At 34.6% G+C, this 25,819-nt stretch overlaps 1 protein-coding gene across 4 annotated transcripts in view; it reads left to right on the top strand.

The window, feature by feature from the left end:
- Positions 1-25,819, top strand: part of ppfia2 (PTPRF interacting protein alpha 2) — a 132,786-nt gene that overhangs the window by 78,818 nt on the left and 28,149 nt on the right. For all 4 annotated transcript variants that reach the window (XM_087786579.1, XM_087786582.1, XM_087786580.1 and 1 more), the window contains exons 2-6: positions 11,204-11,305; positions 15,380-15,532; positions 17,280-17,354; positions 20,153-20,257; positions 24,563-24,784. In XM_087786579.1, the coding sequence (XP_087642705.1) occupies positions 11,204-11,305; positions 15,380-15,532; positions 17,280-17,354; positions 20,153-20,257; positions 24,563-24,784 (657 nt within the window). The remainder of the gene's footprint in view (positions 1-11,203; positions 11,306-15,379; positions 15,533-17,279; positions 17,355-20,152; positions 20,258-24,562; positions 24,785-25,819) is intronic.

Here is a 25,819-nt window from a genome sequence, read left to right as displayed (position 1 = left end):
TGATTTTAGTGTTGCAAGATGGCAGCAAACATTACTGAGGACGAGAGGATGCATTTGACTCCATAATTTGTTTCAAAAACACTTAAAGTGGTTACAACTTCATCGAGAGTCATGTATTATCTAAATTCTGCAACACCAGAGTCAAGTACTCGACAATACTACAAATCTATCCTTGTTTCTACAGTATCCCAGTATATTGTATTGTTGTCAGCTGTATCGTGATAAAGATGGTTTTGCCAGATTCTCGCCCATCACACCCCCTAGTAAAGAATGGTTGTGTGATGTAAAACAGTTTAAATCAAACTATAATTTTATTTTATTTATTTTCATGTTGCCATTAGCCAAAACACTTCATAGATCATGGTTGTTATTATATTATTTTTTTTTTAGGATTTGATGATACTGAATTATATGCCTCTTTAGTTTTATTCATCAATCGTTGTCTCCGTCACCCTCTTCTTTTGATGCTCGGTTGTGCAAGGTTCTCCATCAATGAGAACCAAATTCATGCTATTTTATTCATTTCATATGTGCATCGTGTGCTTTCAGCACAGGTGAGGAGGAAACCTACTTTGTTTAGACCTGAATCAACAACAAAAGAAGACGCGAAACACAAGTTACCGCCGTGTTGCAGGCATTACCGAGTCAGGATCTTTTATTATTGAGCTGTATTATGCATTATTTCAGTCTTGTTATATTCACTATTCCGTGCTGGTGTGAATAATTCTGATACTGTACATGAGGATCCACCAGATAATGAGTCTCGGCGTCTCTGTTTTGTAAACATTGGAGCCTCATTGTTCCGAGTTTTCACACGTAGCTGAACTGTACGTGAACAATAACAAGCATTCATTCATGTTTAATAGAGGATTGTTTTGATGGTCTTGCATGCTATAAACGTTGTCTTCCTGTCCTCGGGGGTTGACTCTCCACTCATGCTCCGGACCTTTTAGAAAATGCCAAGGATGCTGAGCAGCAGAGCTTCAACTCTAATCTATTGTGAGCAGAGCCAGAGGCTGCTTGACTCCCGGTGTTTACCTGCAGAGATGAGATGACAGAAGAGGAGTTTGAGAGTCTAGTAAGACGGCTTTGAGACGTACTTTCCCACTCAAGTGGATAAATGTCGAAGATCTTGTTTTGAATTCAGAAAATAAAGACACATATTTATAAAATAATGCATTATTTCATGGCATAAATTCAATTTGAGCTTTAACCATCTCTGCTGTGATTACTTTTGAAGCTTGTGTTTGCAGTAGTACTCGAAGTTTTGAATGGACTTTGAGGACATTTGCAAGAGATGTTGATATTTGAAGAAGGAGCAGGTGATTTAATGGTGTTCTGTACTTCTATATTGATGAAGGAAAGCTATGAAGAAGTGTTATTCATTGTTCATTTAACATGTTTTTGCACATGTGTTATATGTAAAGTCTTCAGAATGCACCATTAACCACTGAATATGTCTGATTTCAAATGTTTCCTCAGACCAAAGAACTGAAAATCCAAGCTTTTTTATTCCCTTTTCCTTTTCACAGAATGCATTTGTGTTTTCGTTTCACAAAATCCGCAACGAAAAACAAACTGACATTAAAGTCACAAAAAATCATTCGACATGAGTCTCAGTGATGCTCAGTGACTAATTTTATAAACATAGAATAAGATTGTGTTAAAACACCTTTTTCCAGCAGTGATCTAACAGTTTCTCAATCCTACCCACTTGAAAAACAAATTAAATAAGTGATAATGAAATGAAATAAAAGCATGATGAAGTTGAAATTCCTTTCTCCTTCTAGTCATATCAGGTCACAGAGCGAATGTAGAATTGATCAGTCAGGAAATAAGTTATAAAAGTAAAGCTGTGTCGCATTGACTCATTCCGCAGGAGCTGGTCCAATCAGCTGGACTTTCATAAACATTGCTTCCCTGACCATCTAGAGTAAATAAAGTAATTGAAGTGATAGTATGAAGTCAGAACAGGTGCATAATTCCCACATAGACGTAACATGACATCTGTACTCGTACTATTAAGTTGCATTGACGTAACTACATATTCATACTCTTTAATCAAAAGGCTTGCATGTGTAATAGAAGACTTTTAGTCGTAAAAACAAAACAAAAAAACAAGCGTTGACTATACTTTCTAAGTGTACAAGTACAAGTTACTAAATACGACTTCTTGAATCTGACCTATTTTAGCAGTGATTGAGGTGCAAAACGAATCTGTGACTCACACCTGCAGATTCAAGATGTTTAATAACTTGTACTCGTACTCTTAGAAAGTATAGTCAATTTTTGTTTTTTTAACAACTACAATGCTTCAATTACGCATGCCTGCATTCTGGATTACGAGTATGAATATGTAGTTACGTCAATGCTACTTAATAGTACGAGTGCACATTTCATGTTACGGGTATGTGGGATTTATGCACCCATTCTGACTTCATATAATAGTTCACCCAAAATTAAAAATACACTCATTTTCTACTCACCCTCGTGTCGACTAACGGTTCGGGATTATTTTCAGAGTAATCTCTTCCTTTTAAGGGTTATAGACAAAAATGTTTGTTTATTTTAATGTAGCAACTTTAGCTCAGTTGTTTTCGTTCATCTTCGTCCAAAAAGAAAGACTTAAAAATTCCAAATGCCTCCATACTGCTCGTCTGCAACGTTCCTTCCTTGACATTAGAAATTGTTCCGGAAGAACTTAAACAAGTCTATGTTTTATGCTTGTTTGTATCATTAACGTGAATCTTTTTTGACCTCTCTAAATATAGGTGTTACATCTATTTCAACACAAGAAAAGCTCACCGTCTTGCCTTTCATTTCTAGCTCAAGATCATCGCTTGAATTTCCCTTCATAAGCATTTTTTTTCAAGCTATCTGGGATATTTTGACCTTTTCAAGCATAGCTGCTGCTGCTGGAGTTTATCACGAGTCTAAAGCCATTAGATGTGTGCGTCTGATAGCAGCCTCGGTCAATGTGCTCCTCTGAAGGGACCGGGCGGGTATCGGGGCGACATCTCCGTCCTTTAATGTGCTCCCCCTGACGTCATTCATGTAGGAGTCGGCACGTTCACGTTCCCCCCACCGGGGTACCTCGAAGACGGGGCCGGAGGACGGCGATTAATGCCGCCTTCTTGTCTGCGGCTCACATGTCTGGAGACAGACCAGAGCTTCATATCAGATCACTTGAAGTGATGACCTTAAACACACTGGCACTCGGACCACAGGCCTCCTTTTTCCAAGAGACAAGACCATGAGAGCTATTTTCGTTTTCTAATGTGCCCTCATACATGATATCTGATCATCTTTTCGAGGATTGATTTAGACATCGACTTCTATTCTGCTCTCGAGACATTTTATTTATTTAAAAGATAGGATTAGAACATCCTTGAAAGTGTCGTTTTTCAGATGTAATGTTTTTCAATTAAATACATTTAAATATTATTTAATAATTTGACCCATAACACATATTATGGTCACTTTCTTTAAAAGGTTTTCATTCAAAAATAGGGATAAAAAACTGAAATAGATTAAGACAAACTTTATTAAAACCTCAACTACTAAAATATACTTAAAAATGTATTGTATTTAGTGTCATACATTACCAAATTACCCGGTCAGGAAATAAATATTAACACTATGAATGAAATAAATAATAATCAAATAACTCTCACAGAGTTCTTTAAAGAACTATAAGTCAGGAAATATAATTTGAGGTTCTTAAATTGTATATCTTTCAAACCAGACCTTCATAGAGAGCAAGAAAATGTAGGTATGGTATAGTATATAACAACAAAAAACATACAGTCTTGATTTTGTATATAGCTAATATAAAATGTACCCCTAAAATGGGTGGTATTGTTCACTATTGTTGATATTGTTTGAAAGTATTTTGCTAATGCACAGAATTATTTATAAATTGTGGTTTGAGTGTATTGTATGGATGATAATCTGTTGGTAAAACAACAACAAACAAAGGTCTGGACATATTTAAAGGTTTTGTAATGCTGTACAAATTAAGTAAGATAGCAAAAGAAAAACTATAAAGCTGCTCGATTGAATCACCACAATTAGTGATGTGTTGATGAGGCTTCATGAAACAGTTGATTTTATGTATTTATTTTTGGAAAGACCACTAGATGTCACTCTCTGCTTTACAATCTTTGAATCTCATTTACTAATTCAATGAAACCTGGCATCATTTTCAAACTGAGAGTGACATCTCGTGGTCTTTCAAAAAGAAGACACTGTATCATGATAACAAAGAAACTTTCAAGCATTACTATGCTATTAGCTATAATTAAAACCCAGTTTAATATTAAACTCATTTACAGTTGTACAGTGTCGGTGAACAAAACATTTTTTAACTTGAACTTCCGACGCTCTAATAGCTGTAAAAGTAAAAAACAAAATAAATCAAAATGATTGGCTTAAAAACAACATGTGTTATAATTGCTCTGCTAACTCCTGTTAATTCGCGTTGGATATATTCTCGGATTTTAGCTTTGATCGCCGCTCAAGCAACTTAATAGCTTACTGTGAAGACAACGTTTTACTGCCGCCTGTGAACTGTCCCTGAGGATTCTACCATCACATCGACGATTTTGTTCTGGTTCCAGCTAATCGTGCTTTAAAGTTGAGCATCGCAACCACTTTACATGTATTCTTATGTTTTTTTTAATGCAAACATTTTAAATATCAAATGTTAATAACACATTGGAATATTATTATCCATGTATATTAAATTATTATAAGTAAAAAATGTAAAATATGCTATATTTTAATTCAACACAGCTGCTTTACACAACAGTTCGTTGACCCTGGATAGGAATCATGAACGTCTCTCTCTATTCTAATCTTCATAAATCCCTCCACTTATCTACAATACTGACAAGAGATCAAACGCTTTACAGTAGAAACCAAATAATGAAGTATGATCCACTGCTAATTGGCGTTTTAAATTCGTGTTAATCTACCAATTCGATCTTTTAAGTGGGAGATTAACAAAAAATGTATATAACCATGAGTTGAGAGTAATAGCCTCAAACTACAAAGAGCTTAAACGCCCTATGAAGATCTTTATATATCCACATTAATGACTGACGATAAACATTTTTTAAAAGACCTCCTTATACTTGAAGGTAAATAAATATGTGTGCTTAGTGTAGATTCTTTTGTATCTACTCTGATTAAGTAGGTCATTACATTTTGTTCACATTTTAGGTGCAACTAGGACAATACAAAAAGATTCCGATAAGTACCGAAGCAAACATTTGCATTAGTTGTAGATAGAAACCATCTATTATGTAACTGGACTATTTTGAATATTTGTCATTGTGGGATTTATCACATTGTTCTGGTTGTTCTCCAGCTATTGTCTTCATAACTCTTAGCTGCATTAAATATGGATCATCTCTAGTTTTGCTGATCTTGCGATTTTACATTTGGAGTTCTTACTCTAATATTTCAAAGTTGTTTTTTTCCTTTCGTCCTAAATAAATGGGGGTCTGATTAAAACATTCCACGCTAAACACGCTGTATTTTATGTTAAAATAACATTAATTGAACCTCAGGTGTTACTTCCGTTACATATCATTGAGTATTTGTAATTTTTGCAACTTCTTCTTGATGAAACTGTTTATAAGTCAGAACGAGTTCCAGTCAAAATCCCAGACAACTCGATCTTGTGAGAGTCAAAGCGTTTTTTCAGGCTACTGATGTCGGTTGTTGATGACATCACGCCACTTGTTTTAATTTCCCCACTTGCTGCTTAAAATGTACCTACCCTACTCTGTTGCTGTGACATCATCAGAAGGAAAATGTATTTTATTACACAACAGTTAATGACAATAAGTCATTTCTAAACATCGTTATACTACTTGTTGTCGTTTTACTGCCGTGTTCTCAATTTCAGGAAACTCGATTTGAAATGTCTGCGTGTTTCTATAAAGATAAAAATCGCTCAAATGAACTTCAATCATATGTAGAAAACAATATTAATTCACCAGGATGTGTGCAGGTTTAAGCTGACAAATGAACCATTAATTTACTAAAATGTATTATTTGAAACAACTGTAACCAATTGCTTTACCCACACTTAGGATTTACTCATTGGTATTTTGTATCTTGCCCAAATGTTTTTTCCGCCATAAGATGGCGCTGCAAGTTTTTATCCTTGCATTAGATTAGTAAATGTTCCTTACAACTATTTTATCACTTCCTGGTCTTTATCGTGGTTTTCCTACTTCATATACCTGGATATTAGCTGTAAATTATGGGTAAAATGTGTCACAGAATAAGTAGTTGAAGAAGTGTTTTGAACTGCAGTTCCTTCTGAGATTATCAATACAGACACATTTATTTTTATTCAGGACAAAAGAAGCCTGATCCCGGATTCTATGTGGAAAAGTTGTATGTATTGTTTGACTCAAGCTAAATTTTACCCCCTTGCCAATATCAGTACACCAATTTATTTTCTTCACAATCCTGTATCCATACTTAAAAGCACTGTATTCTTATTTTCTCTTTATGTAATAATGCATTTTTTAGCTAAGGGAAGGATGATTGCACCAGACTGAGGACGAGAGGATACAGTCAACTCTAGCAGCTTTTAAAGCTGATTTTTGGACATATTTTAGTTTCAAAACAAATGAAATCAGTTACACCTTCGTCAAGAGTCATGTGGTCTGTAAATTCTGCAACACCAGAGTCAAGTACTCGACAATACTACAAATGTTTCCTTGTGCCTACAGTATTGCAATATATCCCAATATATTGCAATATATCATAGCGACCTTTCTAAAATCACAATTCCAATTCGGTCGTTTTTATAAATACTTCACAATACATAAGATAATAATTGACTTAAAATCAAACCAAAAATACTTGTTTCCATACTGACAAATGAAAGGCGGAACTTTAAGACCCCCGGACTGAAGATGACTGAGGAACCCGTCCTTCCTCCCAACAGTAATATCCGCTCCAGACCACAATCACCACTGGATACTGAGTCAGCAAGAGGAAGCGTACTGAATATTTAAACCCCTGACGGTGAGACTGCTACACCAGTTGAAAGTCACGGTGTATTCCTCAAGGTCCCTTCGGTACCGGAGACGGGGACAATCCATCTCAATCGCGGTGACCAGGGCGGAGACCAGATCTGATTGAAAAGTCGGTGTGTGTGTGATGCAGGTGGGAAAAAAAAATGTTGTTAAAGTTTGATAATTAAGGTTTCATGAAGTTTATAGTCTACTTTCCTTTCTGCCAGCGTACAGATTGTATTCATGATGGCATCACAAGAACCTGTGCTGCCATTAATAGAGCCATTTATTCTCGTTAAAGCATTAAATTGACTCGTTAAGCCCTTTATTGACTCCATTTCAGGCCTTCTGGTGATGTTAGAAGTTATGTCTAATAAAGGATTTATTGCAAGCGTGGACGCAATGGTCCCAATCAGGCAGGAAGTCGGTGTCCCAGGGCGGGTTTCCTACACGTCGACTCTGGTGTCGGTTCTAAAGGCCAATTTAAGAGGATGAGAGTTTAATTTAGGGTTCAGGCTGTTGTGTAGTTGAACTCTCATTTGGTTTTCAGGTGAACCAATTACTTTACTGGAATCAAATAAAAAGTGGACTTAAATTTAAAATGAGTCTTTATATATATAAACCTCAATGTATCTAACTTAATTATTTTTATTTATATAACAATATATGGGAAATTGTGTTGAATATTTTTTTTAAATAACCTCATTTTAAAGTTCAAGTTATTTCTGTTTTTTGGGATGTTGGCCTATATTTCAAAGCTCAATCTCAATCTCAAACACACACACACATTTATATCTTTCTATCTATATATATAGATAGAAAGATATAGATATAGATATGGATATAGATATTTAGATATACTGTAGATATATATATCTATATATAAATGTTAACTTTAATCTTAGAATAACCGAAAATTGTCAGCACATCCTTTACAATTCTCAACAATGAAATCAAAATAAAATGATACAAATTATCAATTAGATGACATTTCATTAAAAGCCCAATACTATTAAGAATAGAACAAGTAAACGAAAAAGGTCATGATTTAAAAAATTGTAATTATGCCATGAAATTGTAAAAAAAATACGATTTTATTTTTCTTTCTTATCATTTCACTTTAAATAATTTCTGTAAAATGGCATATATATAGATAGATAGATAGATAGATAGATAGATAGATAGATAGATAGATAGATAGATAGATAGATAGATATATTTATATATATATATATATATATATATATATATATATATATATATATATATATATATATACATTTTTACTTTAATCGTAGAATGACCCGAAAATTGTCAGCACATCCTTTTTCAATTCTTTAAGAAATAAAAATAAAATGATACAAATTATAAATAAGATGACGTTTCATTAAAAGCCCGATACTATTAAGAAGAGAACAAGTAAACGAAAATGGTCAGAATTAAAAAATTGTAAAAAAATAAGATTGTTTTTTTTTATTTCCTATCATTTCACTTGATATAATTTCTATCAAAATCTGAATCTGAAAATAGACAAGTTTCTTTAATTTAAAAAATAAAAAGAATGAGGAAAAAAGACTTAAAAGTTTAGCCTTTAAGAACATAAAAAGCCCAATTTGATTTTTTCACTTGCATTACCTAATACTAAGTAATACATTTTTTGTTGGCCATCGAAAACTTTTGGACTTGGTGCTTAGTTTTCTTCGCGAGGGCCGATAGATCGCAGTCAAAGGTCCACGGTCCTCGGGGTCCACTTCTGACCCACCAGAAGTATCAAAGACAGATCAGCCTCTTCAGACCTGCATCTTCTATCAGTTGAGCAGCCACTGTTTCCACAGGAGCTTCCCTGAGGCCTCCAGCAACACAGTGTTTGTTTGACATCGCCTCCTCCTGGGTCTGGTCTTTGCACCGCGGAGGTGAACTTTGGTTAACCGATGGCGCTGAAGACTCTCTGTCACGCAATCTTTATATTTATAAACCAGGACGGCGCATGTCTCTCTGCTCGCTGAATCCAATTTCCTACCACGGCGAGTCCCTCCATCTTCCCATAACCCCTCTCAGGTTATTTATGAGCTCTGCATTTCCAGGGAATAGAATTTCGACTCGGTGGTTGTTTTTCCTCGAGAGATTCAGCAGAAAATAAACCAAATTGCATGTAAACAAATCCCCATTTGGTGAGCTCTCAATCCGGTGAATTATTCAGCGTGGATATAAACAACTCTCCTGGAATGAGATGTTAATTGTGAGTCTCAAACTGTTTTCTGGTGTCGACACATCTTCTGATGCCAGTCGGAGGAAGACGGTGTGATACGGTATCAACATGTTGGATGTTGAGTGTTTATTAGGTATCTATAGATTCATCGAAGGTGTTACTGTTGTTCACCAAGATCAGATCTTACAGTATTGACACAACAATGGTAGAAACGGTGTAGAAGACTTAACACGGTTCATCCTTCCATCGATCAATAGCATGATTCAGTTAGTCACAGAAGCTCATGAAGACCATCATGGGATGATATTATTACAGTATAACTATAAGTAGTAGAGTGTCCTGGGTCCAGAAAAAATAAATGTAATATAAATTCAAATAGGTGTATTTTTAGATAAATAATTAGCTTCTTTATGTAACGTTTTTAGTTGTACTACTTAACTGCCTGTTAATCCTTTATAAGTGTTTTATTGTTGTATTTTTTGTTAATAATGCAGATTCAATAATTACAGAACTATATATTGCTTTTTTGTTTCTCATTTTATTTGTTCACACCCCAGTATTGCATTTATTTCCCCAGATATTTGAGACTTAAGCCCTTTTTTTTTTTACAGTTTAACATCCATTAATCCTTAATATCTTGATCTTTAAAGTATGTACTTTTTTGTTTGTTTGTAATTTTTTGTAATTTTTGTATAGTTTTGATTGTTTAAGCGCTTTGTGACCCTGGTCTCGAAAAGTGCTATATAAATAAATATTACTTACTTACTTACTTACTTACTAATAAACAAGGGTTAAAATGATTGGTTTGATTAAAAACCAAAGACTATTGAGCCACTTAGTAGACATTATGCTTGAGTGACGGGGGCCGCAGAACAACGAAAATTGACAAGTTTCGGAAACTGTAAGTGTTGAGGTACAAATCTAGAAAAGAATATCCAACTTTGTCAGAATACGACAATTGTAATAATTCCATCATACCATTGTAAAAAAATAAGATCTTTGTACACATTTGTATCTAAATATGAGTCGAATTTTGAGGTTGGTCCAACATTTAAAATAATGATCTGAAAAGAGGCCCTTTTTTCAGAGTTTATCCTTTAAAAACTGAAAAATGTTGTTTTTTTGTATTTAACTTGCAATATCTAAAAGCAGAGTAAAAAATAAACCAATTTGTCAGCCATTGAAAATGTTTGTATGTGCTTATTATTTTAGTCTTATGGAGACCACATTCTCACGTTTTTAAACGTTTATTTGTGTTCACATGGTTAGACTCCAGCATTGTCATGTTTTTATTAATGTTAAAGATTTCAGAAAATTGCATTTTCAACATTTCTGTATATGTATTTGTTTTCACATGGTCCATGAGGGCCTGAACTATCGTTTTGTGGCATTTTTTGTATATATATATAAATAATAGTATCCAAGAACTGAATTAAAACCCAGGAGAATAGAAGAATTTAATGTAGAGCGCAGGAGCTTAAAACATGTACTCTTTGAAGTTGTTACCGTGGAGACAAGATTCTGTCAAATTGTGACAAGGGGCTTAAAAATATCTTTTCTTCTCTCGGGTCATTCTCTCTTCTTGAACTGGAGATTGGACTGAGATAAAAGGAAACTGCAGTCATTGTGTAACAGGACAGAGGAGTGAAGTGGGAGAGAAATACTGATGATCCCGGGTCAGGTTTTTTTACTTTGTAGCTGAAGAAAAAATGAGGATAATTTGAAGAAATGTATTCATGGTTTAAGGAAATATTTACTCGTTTAATGGAATCATCTTTCGTTTCTGTGGATCAGAGTTTCGGGGTCTTCTTGAATTAAGTCATTTTGGCCTCAGATACTTAACTAAGTCACTTAAAAAGTGGGATCTTCTCCATATACAAGTGTTGACGTCATTCCCCAAGTGTAACTCACGTCGAGTCGATTTTTAACTCTACGTTTGTTTTGGCTCCGGCAGGAGTTTGCGGCGCTGACCAAGGAACTGAATGCCTGCAGGGAGCAGCTGCTGGAGAAGGAGGAGGAGATCTCTGAGCTGAAGGCGGAGAGGAACAACACCAGGGTGAGAATCATATTCATTCTCTGTCAGGGTTGGATTGTATCTTTTTCAGGTGCAACAAAGTTACCCTTAAGATGATGATTAAGAAATGGTAGCATTGTTTAGCGAGATCAATTGTTTACCAACAACAAACTTAACCCTTGTGTTATCCATGGGTCGAGGTGACCCGCAGGACCCGGAAACAAATGTGCTTGTAGCATCCCTTGTGTTGGCTCTATGTCAAGGTGAGAACACAAGGAATACCAGAAGCACATTTGTTTTCAAGCCTCTGGGTCAGCTTGACCCTGAGATAACATAAGGGTAACCCAAGAAATGTGCAATTATGAGTCTATAAAGGTATTTAAGACAAGAAATTATGAGTTTAAATCAATAGATAAAGCCAGTTTTTCCAGGTTACGAGCTGAAATAATGGCAAGTAGCTGCTTAAAAAGCGTTGCTCAAAGGTCATGGAAATTAAAAGTTTTAAGAGTTTTTTTTCAGAGGTCCCCAACCTTTATTGCTCCTCCGACCAGATTCATGTCAACATTTTTTAAACAGACCGACTCTATCCAAATAGAATATCAAAATATATTATAATAACATTGTGATGCCTTAGTATCTTGACCCAAGTATCATAATGTTCATTATACAGTGAGGTGTGGACGTGTAATAACAGCTTGTTTGGTTCTTTAGGTCAAAGCTATTGACGGTAAAAAACTATGGTTTCATGATAAAAAAGTTTTCAACTCAATACTAAGAAGAATATTCATTTCACGATACCACAGGGATAAAAAAAGACCCCCAAATATTGAACATATTTTTTATTAACAAGAAAAAGATAACCTGTAGCAATTAACAGAGAAACACACCTAAAAGTTAGCGTAAAAAAAAAATTCAGGGTCGGCGGTATTGCAAAAAATAAATAAGATAAACAATAATGATGGATTGATACTTTTGAAATTGGGAATTGTATCCGGATGCAACATTTTAGTATCAATATTTTTTTAACAACTACAGGGAAAGAGATAGTATTTTCATTTTAGTATCAATACTTTTTTTGCACTTTCGATACTTTTAAAAAACCGATTTGATCAGGTTAGTCCGTTTTCTCAGATCAGGAAAAAAAATTGCATGACCCAAAAAACACATAAGTTGGATGAAAAGATTCATCTCACCATGACATTAAATCAGTGGGAGGTCTGGGGTCTCTGCAGTTAGTTTTTTTTTTTTTTTTACATGTTTTCACTAGTTTTCTGATTTTTTTTTTGAGTAAACTTTCCAAAAACAAACATCTTGACTAGTATTTTTGGATGAAATATACATTTTTCTTCCAAAATAAACCAATAAATCAATGAATCAAGAAATGAAATATATGATAGAGGTAGAAATAACCTGATGAAGCGTCTGTTTGTTCTTAAACAAAAAAGCACTAGTGCATAAGAAACATGTCCTGAAGGATGATTTCACTTTATCTACCTTGTTTTTCTCAGTGTCTCAAGTCTTCTTCATGTACAGTCATGTATATAATAATAATAATTTGTTCATCAATTCACATTTGGATCTAGAATCTAGCAATTTTAAGAGTTTAATCCAATAAAATATTTGATTGTCCGACTCCACGAGCAGACCTTATAACCACAAAAAAAAGGAAAAATTAAAACAAATAAAGTCAAAATGACAGAGCAGACTGGTCATGTTCTCCATGTTGAAGGGAGGGTTTTGTCGAGGATATAAAAATATATTCCGAGGCCATTTTTACTGTGTTACTTCCTGCTCAAAGTTAAGCTCCTACCATTCAAATTTCACCAGCATCCTAAACTGTCTGCGGCAGAGATTGACAGATTTAGCTCCGGCAGCTCCGAGGCTGTGAAAAGGCAGTGAAGCGACCAAACGCCCTTTTCAGTTTTCAGACGCCGAGACAGACCTCATTAGCCCAGCAAATTTCCTCCTCGATGTTGTTCACTGACTCTGTGTTGATGGTCCAAACGGCACCAGTGACCTGCAGCGACAGGAAACATTAGCAAGGAAAGTGAATCTTTTTTTTAATGTTAAATGAATCTGCTGTTGACAGATAACACTTTTAAAGAGTGTTCATTTGACATTATCTTACACGAGCATCTACAGATTATATATTTTTCATTATGACCATAAGCTTGCAGTAGTTATTTGTAGTGTGTGTAATGTGTTGATGAGGGTTCATGAAACAGTTGATGAGGTATCATGATACAGTGTCTTTATTTTGAAAGACCACTAGATGACGCTCTCAGTTTAGAAAAGATGCCAAGTTGCATTGATTTATTAGATAGATAGAGAGATAGATAGATAGAGACAAAGATTATAAAATAAGAGAGTGACATCTAGTGGTGGTTAAAAATTAAGTCACTGTATCATGATACCTCAATAACTGTTTCATGAAGCCTTATCAACACTTACTTAGCCTGCAAGAAATAAATCAAAATTTGATATGAAAACCCCCTGAATTTTCTTCTAATCATCTATATTTTAAGAAAAATCCTGTAATTTGCTGTGTCCAATTAATAACATTTTAATAAAAGGAAAAGTTTTCCATTGTTTTTTAAATAAATGTATTTATTTTGTCTACAATTAAGTGAATCTTGTCTGTTACTGGGTTGGTAAAAATTGATTATACGATTTATTAATTTGCTCTGTCAACTATGACACCAGATAATAATAGGAATTTGGGCCTTAGGTTCTTCTAGGTACCTTAGACAATGAGGCTTTATGTAATTATTAGATAAACGTTATTGATCCCTCTGGAAGGACTATATGATGGTTTTTATCGTTAAAACATTGTTTAAAAAAAATAAAAAAATCTGTTGTCCACCATTTATTTGAAAATGGGTTGCAGAGAGCAGCATCTTATCTTTTAGCATCAATTTGTATTTTGTTGTTTTTGAAAAAAAAAACGAAAATAAAAACACAGCCAAGATTGAAGTGAGTTCGACTTTATCCACACCACTATGGAAAATAGTGCTGAAAAAAAAAAATGTAATCAAATAGTTTTGAATTAATTTGTCCTTAAGAATAATATTCTCAAATCTATTCCAAATAGAATATGGAAACATATCACAATATTCAGATCTTGTGACATATCGTGATGCCATAGTATCTTGACCCAAGTATCATGACCTGATGGTACAGTTAGGTTCTTACAAATGCTAACTCCTATAAGAAAGAGTTTCGGTCATTAAGTCCAAGCTAGTGAAGGTAAAAACTATGGTTAAACGATCATTTCGATACCAATACTCAGCCAAATATGGGATTCTCGACACCATTATCGATAAAAAATGATTTAAAAAACACCCCAAAAGTTTTTTTAACAAGAACATTTTTTAAATGACCTTTCTTACATGTAAAATTAATCCCTGTGTTGTCTCAGGGGCAAGGTGAACGCAAGGGATACCTCAAAAAAAAAATTTCATGGGGGTAACCTTGACCCAGAGATAACACAAGGGTTAACAGTTAAATATTTATAGTGAACAACAATTAAGGTCTGAAGTAGTGAGTGCCAAAAATTGATAAATAAAATAAACACTAACTGTCATATTGTATCTGGATAGTATTTTCATTTTAGTATCAATACTTTTTTTGCACTCAATACTTTTAAAACACAGATAGAGGGTTGGTTTGTTCTCTCAGGTCTTTCGTCAGCGCCACGGACTCATGAAACGGGATGAAGCTCTGATCCATCTGTCGATCTCACGCTCCATCTTTCCCTCCCGAGATACTCCTCCATCCCGGGGAAGTTTATCTTCTCCAACTGGACTTTCCACTCTATTTCCCCGCTGATAAAACATGGTCCCGAGTTGAGCTTCTGGCCGCTTTCACTTTCAGCTGCAAAACTTCCCGGAAATATCCTCCCACCAGAAAAAAAAAAAGAATAATTCTCTTGTACATTCAAGTTGCATTAATTCCATCCGTGTATAATAAACTAAAAAACACAGAGATTTGAGAAGAAGAGATGAAGATTACTGGCTTCCACACCAAAAAAATGTCAGATTTCTTCCTCGTCTTTTAAGTTTACATCATTCATCATCTTGCAATAACCGAGTCCCTCTCTGGTGTGCGTCTCCACAGCTGCTCTTAGAACATCTGGAGTGCCTGGTGTCCAGACACGAGCGGTCCCTGAGGATGACGGTGGTCAAGAGGCAGTCGGGGGTGTCCAGCGAAGTGGAGGTCCTTAAAGCCCTGAAGTCCTTGTTCGAGCACCACAAAGCCCTCGATGAGAAGGTGCGTGGTTTTTTTTTCGCCGTCGCGACAACGATCTCTGTGTGTGTTCTGTGATGACAACGCTTCGATGAAGATGGAGACCAGGAGAAGTTTGTAGATCTTCTACTAAATATGTCTGGAAAAACTGAAGTCCAGAAGATGTTGCAGCACAAAAATATTTCGGATGCATGAATCTGTGCACTTTTCCTTCGTACATCCCAATCAACGTAGAATTAATCGCAGACTTGTTCGTCCCTTTCCACGCCTCATTTACATATGCAAATCATATTTAAATGAGGGCTGCACCTTGTGCTTTCTTCAATGGGGAGAAGAAAGAAAGGTAACTTGTCCTCAGGGATCAGTTAGAAAAGAAAAAGATCATCAAATAAAATCAGAAAATAAAATGAAAATACCGGATACTTTTATTCTCTACATATTTGAATCAAACACACTTATTGCCAAAAAAGAAATCGACAGTTTAACTTTAAACGCCATCAGTGACAATGAAATTAAGCGCTCTAAACGCATCACACATTCTATATAATTTGTAATCAGTTACACATATATGAACTCACTCAGAAGCCAACCATCACAGTACCAGCTTGTAGTCTGTTCCCAACCATGCTGTTACGCAGAATGTATGAATCATGCATTGAACCAGACCACCTCGCCACAATAGTGGCATCACGTATGAGCTGCACATTAATTGAGTGGCAACTTTTATGGTTCACATAAACACACATTAATTATGGGATTGCGCTTTTATAGCAATGTGTGTGCAGTCGATAGCTCCGATCACATTAGAAATCCCTGCTTTCGCTGCAAATTTGTGCTTTAATGTTGGCCTGTTCAGCTGGATGGTACATACCTGTCTGACACACGACCTGCATGGCTCGACCGAGGGTTCGACTGGTACAGTCCACATCGGTCGGCCAGCTCCCTCTGGAACGCCCCGGAAACCAAGTGTGGTCAGTACTTGAACTGGCTCCGACAACGAATGGCTCCTCGTTGTGCGCCTCCAACAATGCTAATGCAGCCATTTTCTATGCACTATTTTTTGTTAAACTTCCCCAATGCTTTGATGGATCTACTGACTCCTTTAAGAAACATCTTAAGACGTTTCTATTTGTTCAGGCTTTTACTTGAATTTCTCGAACTCCTGTGTTGTTCTCAGTATTATCTTGATCTTTAAAGTATGTACTTTTTTGAGTATTGTTTTGATTGTTTAAGCGCTTTGTGACCCTGGTCTCGAAAAGCGCTATATAAATAAATATTACTTACTTACTTACTCTTGTAATCACTTGTGTAATTGCAGACACGAGGGAGTTTAAATTAATGATGAAGGTTGACATTTTTATTCGTGCAGGATTTTTCTTGATTTTCTGGTGCTCCTTTGTTGTTGTTGGTGTTATATTGATCTTTTAAGTATATATTTTATTGAGTTTTGTTTTGATTGTTTAATCGCTTTGTGACCCTGGTCTGGAAAAGTGCTATATAAATATAATTTACTTACTTACTTACTTAATGTGTCTCTAATAAACACTTCTCAACAATTTTCCGGGCGTACGCGACCTACAGACCTCGCGGGAATTAAGAACTTTTGAGCGCTCTTTTCAGTATTGATACATATGGACTTTGACGTGAAAGGTGGCACGTTTTTTGTGCCCCTTGGTACAAGAGACCCCTGTTCTTCACTTTACATCTCTGCTTCAACGGCAGAATTAAAATGTCTTTAATCCATTCTCATGTCCACGTGATGTGTTTGCAGGTCCGTGAGAGGCTGCGTGTGTCGCTGGAGCGAGTGTCTGCCTTGGAGGAGGAGCTGACAGCAGCCAACCAGGAGGTAAGAGATGCTGGCTTTGAAAACATATTAACAGGTGTAGCAACAGTGCATTGGTCAGGAGTTTAGACAAGATAAGGTCATTCTTCCCGTATTGGGGATTTTAGATCGTCACAGCTGTTCACGAAAACAGTTATTAGCCACACAAACACATAATATTTAGGCATAGAGTCAAATATTATCAAATACAATAATAATAATAAATCAATAATAAATAAAACACATACAAAATACTAAACATAATTATTTATCATATTGATATAAATAAAATACAATGAGCAACAATAAATAAAGGAATAGTAAATAAATGAACAACAATAAACAGTAAATTAGGCTTTACAGTTGAAATAATGGGAGTGATGATAGAAGAACATTAAATATTTAGTCTGAAAATGATTTTTATTGTAGCAACAGAAGCAGCAGCAGACTCAGTACCATTATTTAATAAGTAAAAACTATTTGATAAAACTAATCAATTAGGTAAAAATGTTGCATAGTTATTTACATATTTTTTATAGTTCCTACTTTGTTATAAAATAAATAAAAACATACCATTATAGTTTATATTTTGCATTTAAACTGTCAAAGTGGCCTTGTAATTTTAGTCATTTTAATAAATGGGAAATAACGTATCTTTAAAGAAACTTATCTAGAAAAATGATTTTTGACAAATCTAATCTAAATAAATCTGGTGATTAGGTTAGATCTGTATATCATTGTCATGAAATTCTAAAAATTATTCACGGGTGTCAAACTCAATCAAAGAAGCAGCCAAAATCTTTGAGTGGTCAAGGTTGCAGGTACTTCCTGTAATTTCAATATTTTCTTTTTATTGTGGGAGGCTCAAGCCTTTAAATCTGTTTTAATCTTTTTGGAAGTATTTCTCATTGTTGACCTCTATTAACTCTGTTCCTTATCTTCGGTTTAAAGGTGTCATTTGTATTTGTTGTAATATTAATATAAAGTATTAATGTACTTTAAGAGTAAGATGTAGCTTTATTCTTACCATATTAGGGAAATGTCAGTCGTCACAGCCGCTCACAAATAAAGATTAAACGTAAATGCCTGTTGTATTTCTTACAGTACACGAATAAAAAATATATAAAAATATTGATAATTATAATAATTGAAACAATAACATATATAGTAAATAAAATAAAATAAATATTTTTATTAAATGGTTCTGACAAACGTGGACTGGGGTTTCTTCTGATAGGCCCAGTGGTCTTGAACCTTTAGTTCTTAAGCCACAATAGTTCCGTTGAAGAGGCTGCAGGGCTGAGACCCTGAAGGTAAGAACTGGCTCCTGTACTATAGATGGCCCCGGCCCAACTGAGGAAAGTCCTCGGGCGAAGTCTTTCAGCCTGTCTGACCGACACAGAATAGCAAGTAGCTGAGAAGAGAAGACGAGTGAATAAAACACCACGAGGGAGAAGAAAATACATGGATTTCTATACCAAAAAAAAACAAAACAACATAAAATAAAAAAAACATGTAGAGAAAGTTTTTAGAATCAAGAGTGAAAAGAACAATTTAAGTGACTCAGTGATTCAGACTTGAAAATGCGTCGCAGTGAAAGTTAACAAATAAAAACATGATTAAATAGAGACCAACATGATTGTTTAAGAACTAAACTTGTTCAACACTAACTTATTCTTGTCCTAACAGTTTAGTAGTGATGTGTTGATGAAGCTTCATGAAGCAGTGTCATGTTGTTTAGAGGTCAGTAGGTGGCGCCATCACTTAAAAATAATGTTATGTTTTATTAGAACAGTTTTTCTAAAAGGAAAATAATGCAGAGACCGCCATCTAGTGGACTCTGAAAATAATGACACTGCTTCATGAAGCTTCATCAGACCATCACTACAGTTTATCCAACAATATTTTATATTTCATAATATTGTTTTATCAGTAAGCAAACTTGTAAACCAAGTTAGATTTTCTGAGGGGCCACATTTAATACTGTGACTGTCTGATGAAGCTTCATGAAGCAGTGTCATTATTTTCAGAGTTCACTAGATGGCGGTCTCTGAACTATGTTCCTTTGTTTAGAACAACTGTTCTAATGAAACATCATTTTTAAACCTACTGACCTCTAAACAACATGACTCTGCTTCATGAAGCTTCATCAGACCATCAATCTTTAATATGATGGAAAAACTAACAGTTAAAGAAAAAGAATAAACAGTAAATTATAAAATAAGCTTAAGATTTAATTTCATTGCATATCATATAAATGATCAATCATTTGATTTTAGAAAAACGAAAACCATTTGTATTTTACATATTTGTATTTAACAAAAAGTGTAATATTTATTTGAGAAATACTTAATTTCACCCCCAAAAAAGGACAAATAAAAGAAAGAAAAGAGAAAGAAGTCCTCAAAAAAACTCTAAATAAAAATAAATGAGCCATCGGAAACATAAATACAGTCAAAGGGCCCGTGTCTGCTGTAAAATAAATAATAAAAATACATGCTAAGTCGGTGAAGGGAAGACGAAAAGTATTCCAGCGTACATCAGATGTTATTTGACTCCTGCAGAGACGCTTGTTGAAACACTGCGAGTCCTGCGGTGCTTCTGAACAGAGGCGTCGTCGAGCCTCCCGGGGGTTTCCCTGCGTAATTACAATCAAGTCCATGCAGGGAAAATAGCATCTCGACGCCACATCGTGATAATCACATGTGGAGCCCGAACGTAATTGCTCTCCGCGACCCGCTCCATAGAAAATGACGTGTTACGGCTTGTTTGGTCTGACCCCTGACCCCTGACCTCTGACCTCTGACCTGTGACCCATGCAGATCGTGGCCTTACGAGAACAGAACGCACACATCCAGAGGAAAGTGGCGTCGGGAGACGGAGGAGAAGACATCTTGGATGAAGCGCAGACCAAAGTCCACGGAAAGGTGCGCTGGGTTGAAACTGCACGACATGTTTGTTGGTATTTTTATGGTTTTAAAAAACCTTTACGGACGAAGAACAAAAAGTTTTAAACTTAAAAAATGAATATATAAATAGGTTTAAGGTAAGGCATAAGATAGGAATGAGAAAATTGATTAAAACATTGAAATTAATATTAAATAAATTAAAATAAATGTAGAAAATGAACAAATTATATTAATTGTCTCAAACTAAACAAATATTTAAAAAAAATAATGAAAACATTTAAAAATATATATTTGTATTTTAGGTTTAGGGCAAGGGTAAGAAAATGAAATTGAATTAAAATTTAAATGAAAGTTTAAAGTAATTTCATAAAGTTTTCAAAAATGATTAGGGAATAGAAATATGTGGGTTTTTTTTGTAGTTAAGGGTTTTGGTCTGGTTAAGATAATTAGTTAATAATTGAATTAAGATAAAAACTAAAAAACAAACAAAAGACTTTAATTTTCAAGTTTTAAATTATATTTTTTTTCAAAAGTGTTTAACCCTTTTAAAGGAATTTAAAAGATTGAATTAGAGTTAAGGTCAGGATGAGAAAATATAATAAACATTGAATAAAAATAAAAATGAAAGAAGTAAAAGGAAACTATTTAAAGTAATTAAACACGTGATTTTGTTGTAGTTTAAGGTTAAGTTAGGGGTTAGAAACTTAATTTTAATTTAAATAGAAATTAAAGAAAAACAGTTTCAAAGATGGACACATTTTTCTGAAATGAAAAGTTTTCAAAAATCTTTAAAATGAATAAAATAATGATGTTTCTTTGTACGTAAGGGTTTGGTGAGGTTGAGAAAATGTATTTTAGAATTGAATAAAAATGAAAAAAAAACTATAAACCCGTTTAAAGTAATAATAATAATAAAAAAATGTATATCTAGGGTTTAAATATATATTTAATGTAATCAACTTCTCCATTTATATGGTATAAATAAAAATCTATTACCACAATTTTGAAATTTTAAGTTAATCTCCCACAACATAATAACATTTTAAACTTAATTTCTATTTTATTTTGTATTTTGTACTTTATTATATAATAGTATTTTATATAATACACACACAAAGTCAATTTTGCAATCTTTCTTCAACTAATCTACCGATTGGTTTTCAAACATCCTGCATATAAGAAAAAAGAAAAGCTTGTTGCCACGGTAATCTGGAGGAGGCCGGGGATGAGTGACAGGTTCACATCAGAGTTTGAACCTGACTGAACATGACACGAGGTGTTGCATGAGAGACACGGCGAGGTCACTCAGCGGTGAGGAAGGATTCCTGAAGATCTCTGAGTGCTTCCTGGACGCGTCCAGCCGCTGATGCGGTCTGACAGACGAGGCTGTCGATTCTCTTGTTCATCTTTAATTCAGAAAAAAAAAACCTGAAACTCTGGACTGTGACAAATAATTAACGTCATCTAACGTTGATCTCATTAAAGGCTTGAGACTTCTATTTTAAATTAGCAGTACTAAGCATGTGCAGTTTTCTTTTTAAAATACATATGTATATATTATATATTTATAATGAAAAAACAAGGTTTTTGTAATAAAATCTGAAAAATCATTCTTGACTTAAATTCCTCTTAATATTAGCCTCTTTTTTTACTGTGATTTCAAAATATTTTATATGTATGTCCTGAGAATGTCCTCAAGTGGAGGTTAGGAATGATAGTTCTCTTATTTAATTGTAGATTTACAGATCTTTAGACACTAATAAAAAGTGTAATGAGGTGATAAATCTCGCCCGTTAGGACTGAAGCTTCATTTTAATATCATTTATTTCACATTAAAGTAGGGGGTAAGAATAAGTTTCTCTATCTATTAGGTGTTACGGGGAGGTAGAGTTGGGCTGAACCGACTCTTTATAACCAACGAAAAGATCATTTGAAATCATATTAAATTGTGTTTAATTTGCCTGCTTGAGAACTTGGCTCCTAAAAAAAAAATCGTATTTGTAATTGTTATGGGATTGTATGTCGAAGTGTGGATCTTGATATTTAATTATTTAATTACTGTAGTTATTGCGTTTTATTTAAAATATTTATATATATATATATATCTATATATATAATTGTGTATCTAATATTTAAGAAATTGTCTATGTTTTTGATACAAATGGTAGAAGATAAAGATGTAATTAAAACACACATTTTATTACCAGTTTTTATCTTTTTTACTACATTTTTAACTACATCATTTGAAATGAAATGCACACAAATGCGTTTTGACCTTCTTCACACAAGCACCGTCTCAGTGCGAATAAAAGAACACAGTTCTGGTTCTGTGAGGCTCAATCCAGGTCACTGAGCTGGATTGAGTCGTGTGATCTTAATATTCATACGTCTCCACAGAAGAGAAGGAAGCATTGATTTCCTGAGACCTTTGATTATGGTGGAACTGGGTCACAACTCTGCTCCACACTGTGGAGCGTAATGAGTGAATAAATGCCTCGATAAAGCAGATTTATGCTCTTATTTATATCTTTATTTAAGGTTACAAATATATCAAATATATCACCGGAGCGATAATAGTCATGTGAAACATAATGGAGAAACACGTTCACAAATATCCGTTTGAAAAGGTGTAAATTGAATGATGAACTGATGTGATTAGTTATACTTTAATCCTATTAGCCTAAAGGTGTTTTAAACTTTCATCTAAATGACAGAACATTTGCTCTGTATTACCTTCAATGGCCTGTTTTTGAAGGCACCGTTCCTCTTTTAGGCAGATAAACCAATTTGCATGTTTAATTCAGCGTAGCCTCTAAAACTAAAATCCCCTCCCGAAAATGTCTTTTGCCCATTTGCACAGCCGTGTCTGCACTTTCACCACACTTTCGCTCCGCAACACATCCACTTGAGTCGACCCCCTGCTGAGTCGCCGCTTCAGCTGCATGTACACTTAATACGAGCCGTGATCCTGTTGGAAAAAGACATCATGCAGACCTCAGTCCTTGATAAATGTGTTTGGGGTCGACTTACTTTACTTCCTTATAGACGCAACCTTCTGCTAAAACAGCCTGACACTGAGAATCACTATTATTATTTTTCCTATTGTTATTGTTATTGATATTGTTATTGTTATTGTTATTGTTATTATCATTATTATTATTATTATTATTATTATTATTATTATTATTATTATTATTATTATTATTATTATTATTGTTATTATTATTGTTATTATTATATGTATTATTATTATATTTATTATTATTAATATTGTTATTGTTGGTATCATTATTACTGTCATTATTATTAATATTGTTATTATCATTATTATTGTCATTATTATTAATATTGTTATTATCATTATTACTGTTATTATTATTACTATTGTTATTATTATATTTATTATTATTATATTTATTATTATTATTATATTTATTATTATTAATATTGTTATTGTTATTATCATTATTACTGTCATTATTATTAATATTGTTATTATCATTATTACTGTTATTATTATTACTTTTGTTATTGTTATTATAACTATTATTATTACTATTATTGTTATTAAACGTCAACAATATCATTAATATTTGAATCATGTTTTATTGAAGACTTTCATTTACTGTTAAAAAATGTAATTTTTTATTAAATTTTTTTGGAAATCACTGTTAAAATAATATAGCAAACATCCATTTTAGTATTTAAAACCTTGAGCTAGCTTCATTGGTTTTCTGGAAAACGTGATGTCCCAGCATGCATTGCACAACTGTGTTTTTTTCTGTGTTATTAGTTCAGAAGGTTTTTTATTGTATTAATATTTGTAGTGTTTTGACCGGACTTTCGTATTTTAGTGTTTGTTCTGTTTAGGTACCGTTTGATTGATATAGTGCTCCCTTCTTATGTTGTTAAGTTTAGTTTTAAGACATATTTTCACGACTCATTAGACTTTAAAAATGCACATCATTTCCAACGTTCACGCAAATTAACATTTGTATCTTCTTTACTTAGCATAAACCACCAATTTGTATTAATCATAACCTTTTGTCTTATAAACTTGTTGACGAAAACAACATTTAACAGATTTAATTTTTGGCTAATATATAAACAAGGCGGTTGCCAGGGAACGTTTTAATGTCTGCATTTTTTCCACACCTCTGCTTTTAGATAAAAATAGCAAAAGTAAAACATCATGAAGCTTCATCAGACCATCACTAGTGATGGTGGCGAGCACAAAGTCAAACCCAAGAAGCCTTGAGTTTATTGTCGAGAGTCGTTTTTTGTAACCGAACCAATAACCTGGAACCCGTCTGTCCCTCCCAGCGTCTGTCCAACGGCGCCCTGGAACCGGCCCACGAGGCCAGCCAGGTGGTGGAGCTGCAGGACTTGCTGGAGAAGCAGAACTACGAGCTGGCGCAGATGAAGGACCGCATGTCCTCGCTCTCGTCCCGGGTGTCCGAGGTGGAGCAGGAGCTGGAGACGGCTCGCAAAGACCTGATCAAGTCCGAGGAGATGAACAACAAGTACCAGCGGGACATCAAAGAGGTCACACACAATCCCATGAACATGTAAAACACACATCAAAGTAGGCACGCTTGAAAATAGACTCGATTTTTTTTTTTTTGCATAACCCTTCTCTTTTGTGTTCATGTGTTACTCATGCAGCCATCCAAAAAAACCACACGATTCACTCCTTCATTTGCATGCTTTTTCCTAAAGCGTCCTATAAATACACCTGAGAGAGCTCACGCCGACAGCGGGCGAGGAGGAAGCTGCGAGTCAAAGCATGCAGCTGTTCCTCTCCCTGACACGTTAAATGCTTTTGTCTCCCGTCGTCGCTCCAATGATGGCACTGTCTTGGAAAAGGGGGACTATTTAGAGACCAGTATTAGAACCCTGGTCCATGTGTGCGTGTTAGCAGAATAGACCAGTGCTGTGTCTCAAATCGCATACTAATCTTAGTATGCTAGAAGTCAGTATGCATCAGTTTAGTATGCATACTAACTAGTACGCAAATTCTCTGCAGATAGTATGTCTCAAATCAAACCCTGAAGCTACACACTAACCGGAAATCACATGACAGCTTCTTCTTCTACTTCTATTTAACGATGTTTCAACCAGCTGTTTGAACGCTATCGACACCTGCTGGCAGCACGTATTGCAACTTTGGAAAAAGAAATAAAGAAAAAATATGAGAATCTAAATAATCGCTAGATATTTAAGCTGGTATCAGCAGCGAAGACGTGTTTATCCTCCTACTGCTGCTGAAAATACACATTTAAGTATATGCATATATATGCATTTATATATGACGTAACTTCCGTTTAAAACGTCACTAAAATGGCAGCTGTTTAGTATGGTTAGTGTCCATCGAACCATGCTAGTTTTGTGGGCGTGTTAGTACGCCAATTTAGTATGCATGGCGCACTAAATTTCGCATACTAAGAATTGAGACACACTAACGTACTAAAAATACTAACTTTTAGTACGCTAGTATGCGATTTGAGACACAGCACAGGATTGAACACACACCGGCTAATATGTCTCCCTGTGGGCTGATCTAGGATGACTATTGATCGC

Source organism: Callionymus lyra, chromosome 3 (assembly GCF_982586985.1).
Source record: "Callionymus lyra chromosome 3, fCalLyr1.hap1.1, whole genome shotgun sequence".
Lineage (NCBI taxonomy): Eukaryota > Metazoa > Chordata > Actinopteri > Syngnathiformes > Callionymidae > Callionymus > Callionymus lyra.
Note: the sequence above shows the minus strand (reverse complement) of the source record. Positions and strands in the feature narration are given on the sequence as shown.